At 40.7% G+C, this 23,971-nt stretch overlaps 3 protein-coding genes across 3 annotated transcripts in view; 1 reads left to right on the top strand and 2 right to left on the bottom strand.

Moving 5' to 3' along the window:
- Nucleotides 1–16,624, bottom strand: part of LOC143893878 (neurotrimin) — a 298,243-nt gene extending 281,619 nt beyond the window's left edge. Inside the window, exon 1 of the mRNA XM_077399698.1 lies at nt 16,538–16,624. The gene's annotated coding sequence lies outside the window, so the exon portion shown is untranslated. The remainder of the gene's footprint in view (nt 1–16,537) is intronic.
- A 4,057-nt stretch (nt 16,625–20,681) lies between these two features.
- Nucleotides 20,682–21,496, top strand: LOC143893881 (uncharacterized). Its single transcript, XM_077399705.1, has one exon. It carries the CDS (start codon nt 20,697–20,699, stop codon nt 21,000–21,002), a length of 306 nt encoding a protein of 101 aa, XP_077255831.1. The 5' UTR covers nt 20,682–20,696; the 3' UTR covers nt 21,003–21,496.
- Nucleotides 21,497–21,816: 320 nt separating this feature from the next.
- Nucleotides 21,817–23,529, bottom strand: LOC143893875 (uncharacterized). Its single transcript, XM_077399687.1, has 2 exons — nt 22,877–23,529; nt 21,817–22,631 (listed from the first exon to the last, which is right to left on the bottom strand). The coding sequence occupies exons 1-2, from the start codon at nt 23,527–23,529 to the stop codon at nt 22,121–22,123; spliced, it is 1,164 nt and encodes a 387-aa protein (XP_077255813.1). The 3' UTR covers nt 21,817–22,120.
- Between the last annotated feature and the right edge of the window lie 442 nt (nt 23,530–23,971).

The following is a 23,971-nucleotide window of genomic DNA, read 5'->3' as shown; positions in this document are numbered from 1 at the left end:
TAAAGTGCCGCCGCGCCATCGTGTTTATTTTATTATTAGATCGCGGTATTTCAGTCACCGTGATCAATCGGTGTCTCGATTTTGACGAAATATTTAATGAGGCGAGGGAGTTAAAATTCTCGTAGTCGCGAATCAAGCGCGAATCGAAGTTCATTATAAAATCTAGATACCGCATCGTTGTTCTTGATATAGATTCGAGAAACGACGCACACGGTCCGCACAATTATATCTGACCAAATTAATTACACGCCGTCTTTAATTATAGAATGCACGCGAGCGAGCGAATGAACGAGCGACACGTTAAGCGTCGGCGTTGAAATCCAATTTCCCGCATATTCGCGTATACTTGGCCGCCCCGCGGACATCAATTTTGGGCGCCCCTTGTGCCGGCGGAGGATGCGCGAGACTAAACCCACGTCGTCTTGATTAAATTGAAGGAAAAGGCGGTTAGAGCATACACGACTATAAACTAAATTCCCGGTCGTACCCGCTCGGAAAGTCGACACCCGGCAAAATTTCCTCTGGCCGGTAATGACTCGTAATTACAGGGTAGAGCGTAGAAAAATGATTGCCGCGCGCGTGGAGAGAAAGCTCGCTCCGTGCCATCGATCCGACAGACAAGCCCTCCTCTCCCGCTCCCCGCGCACTTCTAATCTCTATTAAGCTCCGCTCGCGAGGGAACTTTCGGGATAAAGTTTCGCGCAACTTTTATTTCGGGAAAGTTACGAGGCAGGTAGTCGTTCTGATTTAACGATTAAACCTCGCTAGGGGACACTCGTGCCGCGTATTAACGGAAACGAGTGGACGCGTGTAATGTAACGTGTAACGTCGCTTTTTCTCGGACCACGCTTCCCCGTTTCGATATCTTTACTGATTATATCTTCTAACGACATTCTCTTACGACAGATCGGAATACGCGCGCTGAATTAACGCAACAGTATAATGAATTCCTTTCGAGAGCGCACAGTGACCTCGCGCAAACGCTAGCAGGTCCAACACGTTATCCCCTGCGAACTGCGAGACAGGTACTTATAAAGGCGGAAATGCAGTTGCACGCGACGGATATAACGATGCGCTTGCTCGCTCTCAGAGGGTATTTTATTTTTACAACGCTGCTCGTACCAACGCGTGTATGCGCGCGCGCGCTTGATACCGTACGTAACGCGATTACCGCTGCCACTTAATTATATCATACAGATAAATTTTACAGCGAGGTGAGTCTGGGCGGAAGACACTTTGCGAGCGATGATTTCTATTTTAACGACGTTGAATTTTCCATTAGAGAAAATCCCTCTCGCCGATTTCGTTATCAAGCATGCTCTCCTCTCCCTGCATGCTTGCCATGCTGAATATATAATATAATAATCACACGGCTGCTCGAGCGCGAGAGATATGAGCGCAAATATTTTATTACGCGCCCGACTTGCGCTCGGCTGTTGATACCTAACGATCACCCCCCTCCCCCCCCCATTGTTCGCCGTTCACCTCAAAGAGATAACTTGACTATTCTATCGAACGGAATACGAATTTTTAATGCTCAAGTTTTTAATTTATTCGTTTCTTATTACTTTTCTCCGATAACGTCGCCAATATATTAATGTATTAAAAAATTTTCTCACGAATAGCTTAGTGCGTCTCGCAACTTATGGGAGACTCTCATACTATATACGAAGGATTAAACACGTTAATCGCTTTACGATGTTACGTGTCCAATATTTTATATACAAGGAATTTTCAAGCCATACCCACGTCACCGTTATTTCGAGATTCGACCACAGAAACGATTTGTACTCACACACCTTTTATTGGATCGTTATTTGCGCGAGATTACAATGCCGCGCGAACAAGCGTTCGTCGTATCCCGCGGGCACAGCGGGTGTCGCCATTTGTTCGAGACGTCATTTTTCAGAACGTACCATTTCTGGAATTTATATTCTTCATCGGTGACACGCGCGGACGAGTCAGCCTATCGCTCTTTTCTCATTTTCCTCCGACTGCTCTCGTGACTGCGACGAGGATTTAAGACTGCATATCGCATTGTTCATAACGACAGATATTCGGATATTTCGATCTTTCCATCTCGCGTACATAAATTCCCTGAAAATTCCCGTGTTTACCGTGCGTGGAGCATTATTACAAAGCATCGAGACAATGCTTGATATTTTCTCTGCGTCACAACGTAACAAATATACAATATACGTGCAATAATATACGTATCGAAATAAATCAATATTAAAAATAAATAAAATATATCGGAATATAACTCTATAATCTCACGAGTTTCACGAGAAAATTTTTCTCCGAAATCGCTTTTAGCCGAAGAGAATTCTGTTTTATATTTAATAAATGAATAAGACATAAATTAGATCTACATATACATAATACATATATATATAAATAGATATATAAACAGACGAATAACTTGTACATTTACAAATAAATTTTCTTTCAGACAGTAAGCACTAGGACGAACGGTAGGATAAAGGACAGAAGAGCATTTTGAATGTTAATATAGAATAGAGCGAAATGCATAAGAGCATGGCACACATGACCGCGCGTACGACGAAAAGTGAGGGAAGCCCCCGATGCAATGACCAATGCATTGCAGTTCGTAAAAGTGGCGATAAATCATTCCGGCTGTAGGGCCTGTAGGTGAATCGCGGGATCTTGGAGCAAAGTGGGTCGAGTTTCGAAAGGGTGCTCTCCTCCCGATTTGACACTGCCGGAGGTAGGTACGGATATTTAGTCCCCGCGACTGTGCAGTGGAAACTATTCGCGGCCCGTATTTCGAGAGGGAGAGAATAAATTGGGTCACGAGTCTGGCACAATGGCCGATCGTAGAGTACCGAAGCGTGAAATTCAATTGAACGGGTAAATTCAGAAAAGACAACGGACCCGTCGCGTCGTTGCCGATACCGATCGAGACGCCTCGCCGCGCGTTCTTCGTTCTTCGTTGCATTCGAACGTTGCGCAAATGCATTTCGTTGAACGCAATATACGCGCAGCGAACGGTACTCGCATCCGCAAATTTGAATCGAATCGTGTAAGAAGATATCAAATTTTAATTCAGAGAAAGCAAAAAGAAGCCTTGATACTAATTAAAGCAATTGAAAACAATTTTAGTTTAAATTTACGATAAAAAGGCAGAGAAACTTGGAAATAACAAATCAAAAATGGAAAACATCTTAATCATAAATATATATATATGTTAAAACTGGTGGTTTAAACTGACCTAAGTCAAATGAGCTCTGTTGCACTTACAATTACATGAGTAAGTCCATTTCTGACATTTTTCGTAAAATCGAGAGGTTTTCTGGAGCGATTTATCTCTATTATCGTGCGGCAATCGCGAACGCTCAAATCGCAATCGAGTACTATTACATCCTCTATATCTTATGTCCTTTTATGTCCGAATGAAACCGTTAATACAATATCGCGCACTCTTTAATAAGAATTAACGCGATAAACGCGCGTAACTGATAAACCACTCGACGATGACCCACTTGAAAATCGATATAGAGCCGAAAGCGTCCTCATCGCCGTCTCCGACGATCGATAGAAATACGCGCGGATATATGTATATACGTGCGAGGGTTAAATCGCAGGAACAGTATAAACGGCGATAGGAACCGCCGCGGTGAGGGTATTCCCAGCTGGCTTGCGTGACTACGCATAATAATCGGGCATAGCCGCACGCGTTCGTTCGTTTGTTCGTATCGACATCTCGAGAGCGTGCAACGCGCAAGCATAATATGTTCGCCAAGCTTGCTCTGCTTTATCTCTCTCTCTCTCTCCCTCCCTCTCCCGTCCGGTCCAAGTTTCCTTCGTTAAAATAGTCAGTCAATGCTCTAAGGTGCATAAAGCGTATATAAAGCGAATAATTATTCGGTGGACCGAGTGGCATATGCATACGCGCGTGCACGTGTATACGTAATAGCCGGGCGTACTGCCGTCGCGCACGGGCATCTGTGCCCGTCTCTTCCTCATAGAATAATGCGCATATTAATGCAGTAGAGTATAAATTAGTTGAGATCTGGCTAGACGAGCCGGAGCAACACACGTACGCACAGAAACGAAAGGCATCTACCTCAGCGCACATACGAGTCCCTCGCGTGCCCGCGTCTCTTCCTCACCCTCTCTCCCTCTCTCTCTCTCTCATTCTCGCGCGCGCAATACCGAGCATATGTGTACTTATAAACGTGACAAGTAGGACAATGAAACCTGCACGCGTTCTACGTGTTTCCTGGCAACCTCTGCTCTTGATTTATCTAACACTGTTGCGACACCCCGAAGTCGCGCCCGAAAGCATCCCCTTTTACGCTCTATAAACGAGACAAAAACGGTGGATTTAACAGGTGCAAAACGCGCGCGTCACAAAATACGCGACAAGTAAAATCGCTATTTTGTAACGCGCGCTATTCTTTAAGTCATATCACGGCGAATGGCATGAAAAGATGGATAAAAGTTTCTTCCTCGAGACAAAAGTAATTTTCACACACTTATAAAAAATATTGTCGGAATTTATAACACGAAAGTTTAGTAAGTTTAGTTTATCAAAAATCGAATGCGCGTAACGCGCTTTTTTTGCACCCTGCATTTTTATGAGAAAACGAAAAACGGCAGCTTCATCAATTTTTGGCATTTATTGATGTCGAAAGAAAGGCTACTGAATTCCGATATAATCGGATGATCCGTTTTTGGGTGATCGTGTTCACGGAATTACCGACTCACCGAGACAAAACGCCTGCGCGGATATCATCCCAAAAATGGTGGAATCATGTTTGGGGATTAAAACATGTAAATCCATCAAGATCTCAAAGTTCAATTTTCAACCGATCCCCATTCAATGTGCCGCGTGAACGAAAGTATATAGATCAATTTTTCAGTGCGCCACACGGAACATACTAAATCTCGAAACTGCGACGACGCGGATAGGATGCAGCTGAATGAGATAATATTGTATATCTAGTTGCGCCTATACTGACAACGAATGACGATCGCTCGCGACTATTTTATATGCAAACTGTGCCGCACAAGCATGCGAAGCCGATCATTTTGATCGGTTACTCTACTCTACGTGCAGTCTCCAGTCGTTTTCTCCATCAGCAAACAAAGATATCAAGTTCCACACGCAAGTATTTTTACCGCATTTGCGTGCGATTTCAATACGCGACAAAATACGCGACAACGCATGCTCGCTATTGCATATTTACTCGACTATATCTCTTTGATGTTTTTTTAACGGTAAAGCTTATATTTTAGCCTGGGACTGCGAAGCAAATTGGCAAAGCTAATGCCGGGACGGAGAGATCGATCCAGTAAAAGTAATTTAGTGGCCGGTCCCACTTTAAAAGTACTATTGAACTCGAAACCGATCGACTTGGTTACTTCGGAATAGTTCGCAAATACGAATTAAATGTGCCGGAACGTAAACATGCGAATCTTCAAAACCCAAGTCGAAATCAAACACGGTAAAATAAATTAATGCAACACATATTCTCGCGTTATCGTTTTATATTCTACGTAGTACTTCCTATAATATAATATATCATTTAAATATTAATTTAGCACACAAACGCTAGATAAACTACAAAAACAGTAGGCGTTACTTACAATTAATGCAGTTTTGAAAGATCAGTTTTTTGAGATTACATTATTTTTACGAAATGAGATCGCAGAATTATCGACGAGTTCCAATAATTATCACTCCAGGCAATTATATGGAGCATAGCTGTTAATTGTTTGGTTATTCTATATCGATATAATAGGCTGAGCATTAATAATTCTATTTGCTTAATCAACCGTGACATCGAGAAGTATTTGTGTCGATGATTATGGATCGCGTATTGCACTAGGATTATAACAGACCACATGTCGAAGAACTAATTGATTAATTGCGCGAATAAATCATTTCGCATTGTCGCGGTAAACAGCAATCTATTAATTTTATATATGTATACACATATGTGTGTACGTGTGTATGGCCTTATTATCAAAAAATCAAGTACAAATATTAGATTTTATTATTAGAAATAATATGAAACGGAAAATATTTTTTATCGGTAAAATAAATCATTTCTATTAATTAATATTTAATATTTTAATTTTTTCTGTAATACTGTTTTCGGACGACACGGCTTCCGATAGGTTGAAAATTTTGCCTATTGCTATTCGCTATCGCTATCGTTTAGCACTGTGCATTTAACTTGACTCGCGACTCTCGCGTCGTGTCGCGCGACTTCGGAATAAAGTTGCCGTCGTTTTCGGAGCACGAATGAAAGATAGCGGATCGCGGATCCTAAATCGAGTGACGTCGCGACATGTTTAATTAACGATCACAATTTATTAACGTTTAACTTCGTATTTAATCGTGTTTTGATATGTGATCGTAGGGGATAGACACAGTGTTCTAATTAATAACTTAATACTGATGCTAATTTATGGCATTATAATAATTTGACGCGTGCTCTTTAAAGGAAACATTTTAATATTTAACATGTCTGAAAAATTACGCAGCCATGATAATTGTGTCCATTACGTATAAGAAAAATAGTCTTACAAGAAGATACGGTTTGGGGAATTCGTTCGAAGAATGAAGCGGAGACTTTCGCGATAGAGCTTCATGGTGCGGGACTAAGTCAATTTAATCAAGTAATGCACCTAGTACACGGTGCAGCTTGAATAGACCTCCAGAAAGACATTAATGGACCGCGATCTTTATAATCTTCGTTTAAGCTATCTACTTCGATAAGTATGGATTTTCCGCGGCGCCACAATGTAGGGACAGCGAACTTTTAAACTACTTTCTCGAAGAATGACATATCGATTTATTTTGATATTAAGTGAAGCGTTACGTCGCGTGCGATATTAAAAAATTATAAGAGCCATTTTATAATCAATCGTGTCATCAAAAAAATTACGTACTTTTACGCAAGAAAATATTTATATATACTTCAAATTTATCTCGAGAAATTTATATATTATATATAAGTAGGTATAAATTATTGAAATCTCTTTTCCAAGAAACTCGGACACGTTGCATAAATATGATAACGTAAATTTTCCATGATTCGTGAGCTAAATAAACATATTTGTCTGTGTACCCGATCTTCTTGGCTGCGCTAGATAATATGAAGCATTAAAACGTCCCCCACGACTGCGCGTCACTGTGGGAATAAAAGTTTCCTTTGCGAGCTTATCGTACGCGGCATTTTTCAATGTCCTATTTGCCAGCGACGAGAGGGAACGGATAAAAAACCGCTGCGCGTAGTGAATTTGATATATAACACCCCGCGCAAATGAACTTTTCTATCGACTAATTACAAGCGCAGGAAATTCGCGTAAACGGCCCAACCCAGAACGAAATAATTAAAATTAACGAGCCAATTTTTGCGCCCGTAATATACCAGGGCACGCCGAGCTGAGCGCGGCGCGTTTGATTAAAACCGAACGATTAGATGAACGGGGTCACATTTCCGTGACCTTATCAGTTACCTTAAATTGGCCCATTCGCGTCTAATTAAGCTGTTGGTAAGTTTCATGATGAAAGTGCCGTAATCGCAGCAAAATTATTGCCGTACATTCAACGTGATCTTCGCTAAAATCACTTGTTTCAAATACGAAGACGTTCAAACTTCTCTCGGGAGCGCACATCCGCTTCCTATGTATGAGTGTATTTATATATATACAATGAGCCATTATTATACGCGCGATACATAGGCTAAATCATATTTGATAAAAAAATTGTAGGGTATCATATATATATATATATATATATATATATATCAATAAACGTCTCACTAACGGTCGCGTAATAATTTGATATCATGAATAACGCTGTATGTATATGACCACAAAACTGATTACACTCCTATTAACTGCCGATATCGATTCCACGTATACTATTGTATCTATATACGCGTATACAGCTAATACCGCCTCATGACTGCGTCGCAAATATGCTTTTAATATTTGCGATACATACGAGAAAATAAATTGATTTAAAAGCTTTCGAAGATAATTCCTTTATCGATTTCAACATATTGCGATATCATATTCTACAGCTGTGTCTCTATACCAAGCAAAACCGACCAAATGTTTGGTTTCCAAATTGCATTTTATTGTCTTATCACGCAACATATGATTATGTTTGTTGATATTTTTATTTTAAAAAAATTGCAATAACTATAAATGGGAAACAGAAACGAGTAAATTCAAGATGATCAAGCAATAATCGATAAGCAAAATAAGTTTTATAATTCAAAAGACCATACACAACCAATGCTTCCAAATTATTTAAAGTCGATTAACCTGACGCGACAAATCCATGTTGTAATAAAATATTATAATTTTATACGAATAGTTTGTATTTCTTAAAAAACCAAAATATTACTAATTAGCCACTTTATCTTGATAGTGCGCAGATCATTTAAAATCTTGCAGACTTTTATACTAAAAAATAGAAATGTTTTCTTCGTTTCAAATACAAATAAAATAAACATTACGTAGGAAAAGAGTTCGTTTAAGTTCGAAAATGAGCGCGCTATTTAATACAGCGTGCGTAAGAAAAACTAATTATCCGGCTCGCTCGGCACAGCTTCTGTGTAATTACACGCCCGATAAAAAAATCTTCAAAAGACGGTGCCTTCGAATTGTCACACAAGCATCATTAATGCCTCGTTCTGCTCGGGAATGCCGCTCAAATTCTTCGGATCATTTAAGTGTCGTTAATGCTCGCTGTATTCGCGAATGACATTACGCTAGAGTATAAGTACCGTCCGTCGCGAGAGACGCGCTGCATTGTTACACCGAAAGATAAACACCATGGGTTGAATTCCATTTCACTCGGTAATTACTATTCTGTTTATTCTACTGCGAAGTTATGCGACCGATTCTCGAACACGCATACGGTCGATCGATGAGGTATCAAGTAAGCGTTTAACAACGAATAGACCCTGGTTGTCATTTGCCTAAATTATCGCAAAAGCTAGAAATATTCGAGAGATTTATAACCAAGCTATTGTCCGCTGATGTATAATCGATTTTTCCCTAATTCAAGCTAGCACGTAAGATATCTTTTTCTCGAAGAATGAAAAATTATGCTACATTATTGCTGATATTAATAAATATCAGCAATTATTTTAGATAAAAGTGCGCTTAACATTTCTTATTCATTTCATAAGAAAAAATTTCTTTTAAAATTATGTTTTTTACTAACAATTTCTCAGTTGTATGTATCTGTGCAATCCTCGCTTTTCACAAGGCCCAGCGTAAGTCTTTGATGTAAAATGTAAAACGATTTCATAGTAATGAGCAACTCGAAAGAGCGATGTTTTTCGTAAACTTAGTCATTTCTATAAAATCGCCGAGTTCAAAGAAATCTTTATAGATATCTGATGTGCCGAAAAGAGAAAGGACACGCATCGCTTTAAGGATTGAACATGCTTGTTAATACCGCAGAACTACTCACAGTGACGAGGATAAAAAACGAAGAACTTTTATTAACCTGCGACGTTTAACATTACGTTTCCATTTCATCGGTATAATGAAGAGTAAATTCAGAATTCTTTCATACTACTGTGCTGAAATTGCGCGAAGAAGTAAGAGACTTGCGGTCGTTTGCGAAAGAACCGACGGCCGTTTCGTTACGATAATAAAAATTGGATTACAAGTTTCTCAATCTTCTCCGTACTACTTTTTTCATATGCAAGTGAATTTTCGTGAATATTCCGACGATGATGTACCTAAAAACGACACCATAAAACTCGTCGGCTTAAATTTTGAATATGATTTCAGGAAAAATATGTTCCTCAGTATATGCGGTAAGATCTGTACGAAAGCGATAAAAAATTTTTAGCTCAAAAGCGACGATTTTACGAGGTTGTAACCGTTGAATATAATTACACAGTTTTATTTAAATTCTTTAAATAATAATAATTATTGTGTTTTTTTTTCGTTTTCTTAAAAAAAAAAAAAAATTTTAAGAAATACTTTAATTAAATAATATAAATATAAATTATATAATGGTCTGACTTTATATATAATATATGTTATGGTCAAAGCCCGTAACGCAGGCAATCCATAGGATTGACTAATCAATTCTGACGAACGGCCAAGCGTCTTGGTCAAAGTTTTGTATATGATATGTGTGTATAGACAATACACAAATATAGGCGGAGTCCCTCCCCCGCATAAAAAAAACTAATCTAACTCCCAGCCTATTCCTAAAAACTGCTTTAATCAAGACGCTTCATGGACATTCCGCAGGATTGATCAGTCGCGTTTTGGGCTTTGACCACAACATATACATATATCATTCAAACTTGACTTAAAAGAAAATAATAAATCTAATATGTGTGGACGTGCTCGATCTATTTTTTATATAAACATTTCTGAATACAAACATATTCTTATCTCAAGTCTACGGAATATCTTAAATTTTCCACTTTCTCTACAATGATAAAGTAAGCGAGTGTGATACATTATGCCTGACACGCGGTAACCACGTAAACTCATCTGTAAGCCGTTCGCGATCTTATCCGTACGGTCAGGCTCGGGATGAAAATTCCGTGATAACATTTTGTACAACTGCATTGTTAATCAAAAGGAAACATCGATTAATTAACGTTTCTCGCGGAGGTTTGGCAAGAAAAAGAGGAACGACCGCGCTAACGTCAACTTGCGCGATAAACGAGACGAGCAAAGGGGGGCTGACAAAAATAAGACAAACTCCTCACTTAGAGGGAAAGGCACGAGGGAAAGTGCCGTCGAATTACAGACGATTCATCTTCGGGCGCAAACGTAATAAAATGTGATATTGTCCCGTGGAAAAAAAAACGTGCACTATTACGATTCAGCTCAACGTTCCTTTTTATATTATACGTATATATACCGTCGAAACATCTCGATACTCTATATAAATGTTCACGCTATTTACAGATGGTGTAAGGTACAAAAACAGACGATAAATGGCTGCGTTCGGCAGAGAAAATTGCTTTGCAAATATCGCACAATTCGTGAATTTGAGTGGAATATACTCTTAGCTTCGGTCAAAAATACAAGCCGATAATCGAAAAAATGATAGTAATAATACAATTCACGAAAAATCTCAAAATTATATGTAAGAAAAATAAGAATTAATGCCTTTGCACATCAAATAACTCGTAATTTTTTATTCTATAATTATCAATTTGACAAACTTGTTTAAATATACAGTTCCTTTTAGCCTTCCTTATAAAATCGTTATCGCTGAAGGCAAATTTAGTTGGTTCGAGTTAGCCCATATAGGAATCTACGTATTGGAATTTACGCGAATTCCGAACGATAATTTCGACGGAACGATAATGCATAGCAGATAGATTACAGCCGATTACGATCACTTGAAAATTAGCGCAAACGCGAAGCGATAAATCGGCTCTTCCGAGCGCATCATTTCTTCATTAAACGTGCGCGTTAGGAACTTGTCGATAGTCCTCCGCGAACTACATCGACCAAGCGCGATTGTCTTGGTGAACGGCTTGCCTTCACCATTGACATCTGGTATCCAGAGCATCGTCATCATCGCTAAAAAGACGAACATTCCTCGCCACGCAATACTCTACCTACCGGCGTGCTATGTAATAAAGGGATTCCTTCGGCTGACTGGAACGCAGTTGTGGGTGTCATTTCTATTTTCAAATTAGTCCCGTTCGTCTCTACGCGATAGGCGATATAGCGGAAGAATGTGCGACCCGTTCTAAGTCACGGATGAGGAGGACGATCACGAAGACGGACTTTAATTTATTATAGACCTTTATGCACAGCAGACGCTGCCGCGCCATCGAACAAAAAGAAAACGAGCTTCTCGCGTAGAATCTATATTTCATGTAGAATTAATCGTCGCCTTATCCTACGTGCAATAATTAATTATACAGGATATATATATATATATATATATATATATATCGAGTAAAAAATATTTATTCCCTAAACTATTTTTTGGGAAAATGTAGAACGCTTCGTGTAATTAATTTTTACACATGTGACAAACATTATATATCGATCACCTATGTATAAAATATAGATGCCACGTGAAAAATGGTGAAGCTATTAATTATTTGCATTTTTTTTACCGGAATATTAATCATTAAATTTTTTAGCAGTAAAAATAACTTTGTACTGCACGCGTTCATATAATACATATACTATTCTATCTTCAAACATTACGCGACGGCGACGTAATGGTATAGCAATATTTTATTGCAGATATCGATAATCGGCGATAAAACATCGGTTATTATATCAAACATCCTTACAATCTGATTAATTTTGTATCGCGTTTATATACTATTCACGGACTGTCGCATTGTAATTTCATTCCTGAGCAATTAATACACCGATCGTAACCGATGCACGTAATGGGTCCATCGTTCGCGCAGATTGACAAACGGAGAGCAAATAGGAATAGCGATGCCGATATTTGCGTACAGCCACGCTGTAAATAACGCGCGCGTATATCAAAGGACACGCATATGAGCATATAACACACAGGGCCTGTTTGCCGTGCCAAATTTAACAAGACTTATGATAAATAGACTTGATCTAGACAACTTAGCTCAGTTCGTCTGGATACATATGTAATCTTATTTATCAATATGATTTCTCGAGTAAATAGTTAAATCGCGTTCCATAATTAATCGATTCAAATTTATCACATCAACTTAATTTATATTATTGCAAGATGACGTGACATGAAAAAGATAAAAGTGATGGACGTCGTGTATGTATATCGACGTTAAATCATACGATTATATCATCAGGTAGCATCAATTCCTACGAATTGCCGTGATCGATCCGATCGTAGGATGAAATTCTCGCTATGTTACGGCGCGGTAACGCGCGCGTTTTACCAACCGAGAAATAAGTCATAGATGCACCATGGAATCCGAGTGCCATAACGTGCCATAGAAACGCGTCGAGCCGTACAGTTTTTTATGCATTCCAACGACGGCACAGGCATAGCAATCGGTGAATTACGCGAGCTGCAAAATCGCCCTCCCGCTCTCGGGGATGTTCCACGAATCCCTCGATAATTTATCGATTAAGTCGTGCGTGGAATACGAATCCCCGGTGCCTCCGGGCCCGTCGCGGATTAAAGCGCGCGCGGTGCATTTGTCAAATTGTCATTAGTCATTGTCAAAAAATATCGCGAACAACCCCCTCCCAGATACAGTAGGCTTTTTTCATTTTCGGCGAGTATTGTAGAAAATCGACTCGTTCCCAAAAAGAGAGAGAGAGAGAGAGAGAGATACAACTTCCCGATTTCCGACATGCCACCGAAAAATGTGTCATCCGTAACAATTCCTCCTACCAAAAAGATTTATATACGTATAGCTTAATACATTTGTCTTTTACTAATTATATATATATATTCATTCAAGCCGCGATATTTTTTCATTAAAGCACGAGATCGGTTAAGTTCTTCAGACAAGTGTATGAAATGCAAAAGAAAAAGCAAAAATGTCGCGAGTCTCAAAAGGATAGTCACACCATTATGCACGCGTGAGATCCCGAATAATGACTTGTCGCGCGACGAAAGTCGGCACGCTCGTCGTCGCCCATGTATATACGAAAGGTTAACGGCGCGTAAATTTCACTTGACGTTCTACAGTCGTTAGATTTCGTTAAGCGCAGAAGGGTCACGACGAATGACCGCTGTTAAGTTTAGTGGCACGTTAGACACTGAAATCGCAGTCACACATACAGAACGTACCTATATACTCGTGGATTTCTCGTTACTGCCTTTCGAATTTTTCAACGATTTAGAAATTGTTTCGGGAAAAACTATACGCTTGGAATAAAACGAGCGGCATTCTTCTTGATTTAGCCTCTAATCTTTGTGACGATATAGCTACGATACAAGTATAGGTACATCCCCGTAACCGAGCACGTTCAATGTATACCTAAAATCCGACTTAACGATACGACATACTCGCCATAGTGCGCACAAAAGAGCCTACTAAGATTGCGTTAGCTTACCTTAACGAACGAATATCTAATATGAATATAATGAACGTCATTTCGCATATGCTCGCGCGAGCCACAGTAATTTTATATTAAAGAAACGGCAAAGCTGCATACACATCGAATAAGTGTATTAAAAAAGTAAAAAATAATAATGTAACAATAAATACACAAAGCGTTGTGAGAAATTTAGATGATGAGATTTTTGAATAAAACAAAATATATCGCGCGTGCGCGCGCGCGAAGGACGAATTAAAGTTCATCAAACCAAATTGTGTCGACGCGTTTATCAATTGCAGATATGGGATCGAACATGAAAGCATTAATAATTCGAACTTTAATTGCTAATTATCTGCTATGTAATAGTACGTTCATTAATATTTTAATACGTTAATCGTTAATTATATAGCGTGTTTCCAAAAACCTCCGTTAAAGACGAGCGTGACTGTCGTCGCACGCGGCAGCTAGGAATTCACCGTAAATTACCGGGGCCGGATAACCGTCGGATTAAGATCGTAGGCACGGAACTTACCCCGACGTACATATTTTGACAAGGGCGGCAAGGGTTAAGACCCAGATTTAGCTCGTCTACGTAAACACAGTCCCACGGTCGTCAACATATAGTCGATATCGGACTGGGGAGTTTTCTCGGGGGAGACTTTCCTGCTCTTTATTTCAAGTCAAACGCGAAGAAAAACGGACGTTCCGGGGAGAGATGGTATCGTAATACTAATTTATTCAATACCTACGTTAGGTTTTTTTTAACGAGAGATTACAAAACGTAGCGTGGAAGAAAAGCTCGGCGAACAATTTATATCTCTCTCTTAATCTTATACAATATTGATTTTTAAAATAAAATTTTTAACATTTTTCTTTACAGATTAATTATACGTCCTTACGAAAATTATATCAATATTTATTATTTTTGAGTTTTTCGAAAAACAAATAATTTTTCAGTCTATTTTCTAAAATTTACAGCAAGATTAAAAAGCGCTCTCCGGCAAAATATGAATAAATTACTTTGTTTAGTTATCTATTTATTTGTTTGTTTATTTATTTACTTACTTATTTATTATAAAATTGAGTTATAAAAATGTAATTGAATGTCAGTTTTTTATTAAACACTTTTTATCCGAATATGGAATTTAATCTGGAACTATATATCAGAGATACGGTATAAAATATATGTAGGCACATAAAACAATACGATACGCGTATATACGTAGAATAAAAAAACCTGCATTTTTAACTAAAAATATTAAAGACTGCTCGAAAGTGCGAATTTTATTTTTGCATCTTTCGCGTCTCGTTTCTTTAGCAACACATTCGCATGATGATTTGAGAATCACGAAACTAATTCAAAGAGAATTAGTGCCTAATGAGCACGCTAACAAACATATCCGCCGCGTTGTTACGTCACACGGGGAAAGAAGCAACGCAAAATGCGCGGGAAAATTCTTCAACGGAGCAGGAACGGAAAGCGGGTAGAGACGACTAAAGATAACGTATGTACCCCTGCATACAGATGACGTTATTAAACGGAAATCTGCAGATGGAGCGAACGCATAAAGCACCGTCTACCGTCGTTGTCTGATTAGGCATGCAACGTTTCCCACCTCCTACTTCCCCTCACCTCCTCCCTTTTCTTCTCCGCGAGATACTGGGACCTGGGGTGCTTTCTCTCCCTCTCCCCCTCTCTCTCTTCCTCTCTCGTTACGGACACGCGGCACGCCGCGCCGCCCCCGTAAATTCCGTAAAACGATAACGGCGTTGAGCGGCAATGCCAGTACGTTGGTTCGTTCGCGGTAACGAATCTCCGAGCGAGAGAGGGCGCTTTTCTCGAATTCCCGCGTCCCGGAAATCCGACCGCGTAATCTAACCCTTTAGCTGCGGCTCTCTCTCGCGTGAAAATGCTTCTGTCACGTAATCGATAAGGTGCGTGTCCACCTGCGAGTAAGAACTCTCGAGAGCAAAAAGAGAGAAAGAGCAGAAAGAGACTCTCGAGAGTATCTCTCTCTCTCTCTCTTTCTTTTTGCTCTCGAGAGTTCTTACTCTCAGGTGGAGACGCACCAATAAGTAAGATGCAAGTGCATCGCAACAAAATACAAATTTCCTCATTAATTATAATATACGTGTATACATATACAGCTTTCCTATATTATTGTGCCGTGACTGGTCAAATGCCGTAAATATATACCATATGCAAAATGCGAATATAAATAAAAGATGCCATGGTATAAAATTAGCTATAGTATAAGAGACTGTTTCTCACGACACTCTGTATATATATATATATATATAGATTGATATTTTTATTTTATCATTAATAATACTAAAATAGATATTTTTCTCTAAGAGAGAAAAGGAGACAAAATATTGCTTATCGTTGGACATTATAACTCCATCGCGGGACCATCGATCTTGATGAGTAAACTTCAATTATTCGTTCAAATATCGTTAAACAAAACTCATTTTCAATTTCGACGTAAACAATTTTTTCCGAATAATTTTTTTTTGCATCAGCAAATTTACTCACCGATTGACGTCTTCTTCCGCCAAGGCAACATAGCGAACGTCATCTCCTGCCGTACCATCGAGAGAAATGCAATCCTTCCTTCCCTCCGGGTCCCTCCCTCGTATACGGAGACTCGCCGGAAATTCCAAGTTGGTCACGAGTCACGAGCTCCGCGCGACACTTTCATCCGACACTTTCCGAATCGCGCGCGATTGGTTTTTAGCGAATAACAACGCTAAAACCTGTCACGGTTGCGTCGTCGCGACATTTTCCCTCACTTCGAGGTCCATTCCAACGCCAACAAACATGGCGCCTGCGCCGACGAGAAACACTTGTGGCGAAGCCCGGCGCCCGGCGCCCGGCATCGGTATACGGAATACGATCGCGAAAACGCGCGGTCAGCGCCGATTGTACGCGCTAATTGATACGACAAGACGATCGCCCGGCACTTTGTTCGGCAATCCCGACGTTCGCTCGCGCGCAGAAACTCACACGGCGCACGGCCGTCGCGCAAAAAGCGTAAACAATACGGAGCAGCGTTGCTCCGCCGCGACCGGCTCTAACCGTTTATGTGTACCGTCTGACCGTGAACTACGCGGGGCGCGCGGGCCGCGGTGGCGCGACGCGCGAAACGAACCAAGATGGCGGACATACGCGTAGCATACTTCGTGCCGTATGGGAAATGATTAGTCGACTCCTTTGAGATATCGATTTGACATCGATGCGTCGCGCGTCGATCGTTGTCGAATACCGCTATTACCGCTATTACCGCTTTTGGTATTTTTAACCTCAATTGCTCTTCGATCTCGCATCAATTCGATATATACATAGAACTGGCCGCGCGAGAGATAGATATACGATAGAAATCTTATGGAAATATTCGTAATTCCGCAATCAACATAAAAATAATTGACGAGGTCGAAAATGTGATAAAAAAAATTAACCAGAGGATTCGACGTCGATCGTCTATCGACGCATCGACATAAAATCGACGTCGATGACTTAATGATCAATCTAATAATTTCGAGCCGAGTAGCTATAAACGGTCGCGTTTCGAATACGATCAATACCTGAAATGCTTTCGCAGCAGTCGCCTGGCAGTAATTTTGTGACTCCCGATACGCTGTCGCGCGTAATTTATACGATATATGATATATCGCGGCGACAAAATAAGGCGAAATATGCGCTATAAGGACAATCACGAAGATTACGGCGCGCCGCACCGCCGCGGTGACCGGTGTTCGCCTACCGCGCGATGTCCGTGTGAGAAAGCGCGATTCGTAGCGACGCGACGGTTACAGTGACTGCTGACTGCCCACGCCGGTACCCGAAGTGCCCGCGCTAGTCTGACAGATGGAACGGTCGCCGGAGCGCACTTTGCACGACCGTCCCGATATTCGTTTATCCACGCGATTTATTCCTGTCGCGCGAAACGTAGAAAACGCGGAGCGATATCGCTTGTTCGCTTCCAAAGTCCCGAACCGTTCCGAACCGCTGCGACTGCGAAGCGAAGCTGGCAACGCATCGAGATAAAATGGCGGCACATTATTAAAAGAGCATTATCGTGTAATCAAATCTTGGAATTAATAGCGAATCGATAATTGTGTAACATTTTATACTTTAATGTTCCAATCTGGTCAGAGCTCGCAGTTTTAGCGATTATTTCCGCGATTACTTGTGAATTTATAAATCTATTTATAAATTCAAGTTTGCTTTTTTAATTGTATATATATATTTATTTATGTATTATAATGATATACATATATACATACATATATTATAAATGTACAACCACAATCGCTTTACATAATTATAATTTTCCTAGGTTTTTCCTTTCCGATTCCTAATTCTACTCTATTTCGCAGGGAAATCCATTACGCGAGTGATAAAATAAGAAGAATGATATGCGTTAACTCGATAAGCGACTTGTAATACGCGTTCAATAAAATTATTCCGTTGCCATACCCGTAGACATCGTAAAACCTACGATCATCCTTCACGGAAGGGTGCGTTCGACCGCGAAGAATGTCCGTTCCGCTCGCGGCATAATGTTGGTATGCAAGCGTGAAAAATTTAGTGGGCCGAGGTTGAGAAACACGCGGGCGTTTGGAAATTTTTCGAGCGACGTTCCTCGTCGGGATATGCCGGATAATAATTTCACCGGTCACGCGCGCATTCGCGTACGTTACTTATACATTTATTCCGAGAGAGCGACTGACGGGGAAGAGTCTTCCAAGATTAACGATTCCGTAAAATTTTCAGCCAGATTCCGCGCCGAGGAGGGTGCTCTTATACCGGCGCGGCGCGCGGCGCAGCGTTCGGTCGAGACCGGATATATCGAGCGTTCTGTTTTATTTTTCATGTATTTTCATTTAACGTTGCATCGACGAAATTTAGGTCGATAACGGCGCGAAGCCGTTAAGGCTGTAGGTCGATAAAATTTTAATAAATGCATGCTAATTCACGCCAGACTCGACGTACGGCTGAAACCCATTGCGCAAAATTAAATCGTCCGCCTCCCGTGGAGACCGCTTCATTACGAACCGCGCAGCCCTCTCAAGAAGGACGTTTGCCCTTTCGCTTGGTATACGTGGAATTAAAAAAAAAAAAAAAAAAAAAAGGGGAGCTGAGAAGAATAGACGAGAGCAGTATCGTCAACTTTGTCGGTGCGGTCCAATCTTGGAACATCACTGTGTCGACCATTAAGTTAGTCTTTACTTAGACGAGCTGTTTTTACTGCTTTCTTAACTCACTCGAGACTTCTCAAAATAACACGCCGCAAAAATAATCTATTGCGCAAGTATATACATGTTTAAATCTGTCATCTTTCCCAACTAATAATCTTATACTTCTGAACGAGATAAAAATGATTAAACGTAAAATATACGATACGACGCACGTGTAACATCGTACGATAATCGCTCCCTATAACGACGCGTGTCCGTTATGATAATCGTAAAAATTCCATTTCGTTTAATATCAATTTGCTTTTGTGCCTCGCAAATAAAATGATTTAAAATTACGATGTGTCATAAAATTTCACGATGCAATTTTATTTTAAAAGGAATATTAAATCCATATTGTTATCGCGCGCAATTCTATCGATTTTACAGAGAGGAGAGGCCGCTACATCAATCGCGATACAATTCTGCTGGAAACTAATTCGTGACGGCAATTGAAAAGCAAAAGTGATAAGGATTGGATGTAACGCGAATTGTTCGTTGGTACGTGCGGCAGCGGCGGTGGCGAACAATCTAAACCGTACCGTTCGACAGTTGTGAAACTGAAACACTGACATGCTCGGTAAATTGTTGAAGCGAAAATAAACGCAGCCGAATGTATTATGCCTGCGTAAGAAGCACAACGTTGTTCTATATACGGACGCGCCGCAAGACCGCGATCAACGTGCCGCAAACATCTGTACTGTAAGCGCAGAGATAGACGAACGCCAAAGCCGTAAGGGGGTCGTCAACTATGTACATAATTTCTAACTTCTGACTCTATCCGTTCTCCGCTCCTGCAACGGACGATCCGGACCGTTCGGAAGCGCCAAATCTCTCCGCGCCCAGCGCGCGGTCAACTCCAGACATATGTTCACCTGACGCGTGAATAGCATCGCGCATGGGAATAGTCTCATTTGTGTTTGTTTGTGCGCCGCCTCATTAATAAAATGGATCGGCGGCAAAACAGAAAATTGCTCAGATAGCGATACGCCGCGGTGCCGTAAAATCAGGACGTGGCTATCGTATAGCTACAACGAAATATAGATTACCACGACCTCATTATTCCGTTATACCGTTATGCGATATAAAATCGAAATTGGAAGAGAATAATGCTTCTAAATCATTTAAATATTAATCTAATATGTAGATACGATTAGTGATTCGTTCGCTCGTATCTCTCTCTCTCTCTCTCTAGTTTCTCAATATTTACGAATTAACTTTAGAAGTGTCACGTTTAATTTAATTTAAATATTCATAATTCGATTATCTACGGAGGTAAATTTTAAATTTGTTTATCTACTACACGTATTACAGAATCGATTGGCGATATCGATAACAAGATTGGACGATCGTTCGTTGTCACGACCGAGACGAGCTGATTTGGCTTCGACTCGATTCAACGTTCAACCTCGATGTAACTTGGCTTCCTTTTCGGCAGAAAACCGTCTAAATTTCAAATGGGGTGGAGTTTGACAAGGACGCAGTGCCAGTGTAACGGCACTAACGGCAGCCATGCTCCATCAAAGCAAGTCTTGCCGGCATGCCCTCCCATCGTAACGGCTGCAGTGAAGTCCACTTGTGGAACAAGACGGATGTTAGTTTCCGTCATCATCCTGATCTTTTTGTTGGCCGCTATATACTGGGTATCCATGCGCCAGCAAGCGAGCCCCGGCATACGTCGACCAATGAGAATTCAACCTCTTCAAGCTTCACGAAATATCGCGCCGGGACAAACCGAGGCTGCGGAAACGGCTGAAACATGAAGTAACGTGACTAACGATTCTCATTCTCCTTCGGAAAGGACGTACAGGATAATTCTGTAAATCCAAACTGGAAATTTATAACGAGAAAGATGCTCACTCGTGCGCGCGCGTTACGATTCTTTTATTATAACAATGCAATTCCTTCAATGGAATAATAATTCTTTCAGCTTGGAATGCCTCTAATGGGTACTTAACAAGTTTAGTCGTTATAATTATAACTTGGAAGACACTTTTTCAATAATAGTATCAACATATTCCTTTATATAGCTATTTCGGAATCTATAATTATATTCTGGAATTATCCCAACAGAGATTTCAAGGAATGCATAACGCGAATTAATAGAATTAGTATTAATATATAGAAAGTGTGTATTATACTATAAAAATATTAATGGAAAGTGATCGGTGTACAAATAAAAAAATTATCAAACTAGGTAATCAGCGTGAGAAAGAAAGAGCAAAGAAAAAGTAATCCGAAGTACAATGGACTTGCAATTCCAAGCGGCATATTGCATTTCATCGCCAGGCACCGATATTGTATATCGTAGTAGCAGCTGTGGTTGCACGATGCACGATGTGCATATGCCGCGTGCAAACAACCAATCCTGCAAGTCTAATAAGCTGTAAAAAACTGTTGAAATGAAGAAAAATAATAATAAAACTTTTATAATATTGTATATATCGCAACCTTAATTTATCGCCTTTAATTATAATACTAATAACGCTATTACGAAGCGATTAATTTGTATTTCCTGGAAATCGCGAAAAATCTGTCATTTTGAGTGCCGAAATAAATAAGCGAGTATCAAACGGGTAATTATGTAACTTTAAATTTATTTCTGTATAAATTTTAGATATATACATAAAGTACTGTGACATATCTATTTTCTTACATTGGTCACATTATTTATAAAATACAAGTACAACGATAAAAATATACCTTTGAACTTAAACGTCCGTAACATTTACTATACGTGCCAATGTATTTTATTCCGTACGTATGCCGCTATCGTGAGTACGCGCAGTCGTGATAAGATTTAATATATGGAATATCGCGAGAACTATGAAGCGTCAACTGCGTAAAGCATAAACCGTAACGACGAACGACGAGAGTGATTTTAATCGAAGCTACCTAAACGGTCGAGCGTACGCAACACCATCCCTGCTTCTCTGAGCACGCGATTTTCAATGGTGCCGTACGCAAACGGCAATTTAGCGATAATTTCTCGTTCCAAAAGTTCACGATCCACTTCCGGATACTCGTCTTTCACAGCATCCAAATAAATCCGCAAAATATTCCGACAAAATGCCTCGATCGTCGATAGATCATCGGCGCGGTCGTCGGGCAGATTTTGAAGGAGAACGTGACCGAAATCGATCGATGGTGAACAATACCTCATTGTGCTCCAATCGATCACTTTTACGTCACTCGGCTTCCCATTCTCGTACCTGAACAACAAGTTATTCCGCGTGAAATTACCATGGCAGATGGTCCAAAAATCGTTGAGCTCCAATTTGGTCGTTACGTCTAGCTTTTTTCTTATTTTCTCGGAGAGGTCTCCCTCGACTGGCAATGCGGAATATAACGAAGAGTCCAAACTTCCAGGATTATCCCGTGCTTCAAATGATCTACAATAAGTGATATAAGATTGATGATACATCGCATATTTTTCCAAGCGAATAATTTTCTTAATCAACGTTAATAATATGTTTGATACATCAACGTACCATTATATAACGCGTATGTAAAAAATCGGAATTCGACGTAAATATGTTTTTGCTTCGCATAATCAAGCTTTTAAAACAAAGACGCGATTGTTTCGTACCTTCTAACATGGAAACGCGCGTATATAAAAGTAGAAACCAAAGTTTACCTGACGTTGCCTGTCCGAGTGCTCGTATGAAAGTGCAACCAGTCCGCCGGTACGGACAGTTTCGCATAGAACTCCCTGAAAACGGGAAACCTACGCGCCCTCAGCTTCAGTCCCTTGGCGTGAATCGCCGCCAAAGCTTTCGCGCACAATTTCAGATGATCCTCGTCCAATTTGTCGTCTACTTGCGCGTAACCGCGCGCGGCCAGATCCTCCAACGCGATAACAGGCCGATCGTATCGACCCAGGTCGGACAGGTAACACTTCGGGATACCGTCCGTTCCGTAGTTGAGCGTCATCTTGCTGTAAAACATCTCCTCGTTCAGGAACGGGCTGGACGACAGAAGATTCACGCGCGGTTCGGGCAGCTTGACGATAAGAGGAAAGCTATGCGTCACGCCGGAAAACTTTACGCGCGCCGTCACCCGGTGTAACGTGTTCTCGCGATTACTCTTCCGGTCGAGGTGCTCCACGTCGACGGAATCGAACTCGACGAACTCCCTGGATCCGGGCTCGCAGAAACAACGATCGTGGACCATCTCCGGTATCGTTACTCGCCTTACGAAGTCGCAGTGCTCGCATACGCACTCTCCCGCTGGCTTCACCGACTTGGGCTTGGGCGACTTCGCGCGAGGATCGGGATCTGGGTCGGCCATAGCGAAAGGGAAAATAATATCGCTGTAATAAAACACGGCAGCAATTAAGGACACCGGTATACCGCGAGAGCGCGCGCGCTTAAAGCCGGAAAGTCGAGAATTATGAGGATTGTTTTTTTACGCGCGAGCCCGCTCGTTCTAATAACGTTGTCGCGACGAGTGCCGAGTGCCGAGTGCCGAGTGCCGCGCGCGTTAATGTTTATCGTCACGAGTCGGCGGGCGACGGAATAATTAAAAAACATTTTGAACCTCGAGAGTGAGTCAAAATGCAACATAGACGTTAACGTAAAAACGAGCGTTTCCACCGATAATTAAATAGGTGGCATACGTATAGCTCCCGTAATTAAAAAGGTTATCCGAAAGTACTATGTATGACGAAAGACTTTACCGGTGGGTTCTAAACTCGTTCGACGTACTTATGTCCCCCAGCGCGTTCCAATAC

The sequence above is a fragment of the Temnothorax americanus genome, unplaced genomic scaffold (genome assembly GCF_048541705.1).
Source record: "Temnothorax americanus isolate GAGA-0224 unplaced genomic scaffold, ASM4854170v1 Scaffold13, whole genome shotgun sequence".
NCBI lineage: Eukaryota > Metazoa > Arthropoda > Insecta > Hymenoptera > Formicidae > Temnothorax > Temnothorax americanus.
The sequence above is the reverse complement of the archived record's forward strand: the minus strand, read 5'-3'. Positions and strand labels throughout refer to the sequence as shown.

Coding starts and splice junctions, on each gene's coding strand:
- LOC143893881 (XM_077399705.1), top strand. CDS start 20,697: ATGGGGTGGAGTTTGACAAGGACGCAGTGCCAGTGTAACGGCACTAAC.
- LOC143893875 (XM_077399687.1), bottom strand. CDS start 23,529: ATGGCCGACCCAGATCCCGATCCTCGCGCGAAGTCGCCCAAGCCCAAG. Junction 22,632..22,876: donor ACTCGGACAGGCAACGTCAG/GTAAACTTTGGT, acceptor CACTTATTGTAG/ATCATTTGAAGCACGGGATA.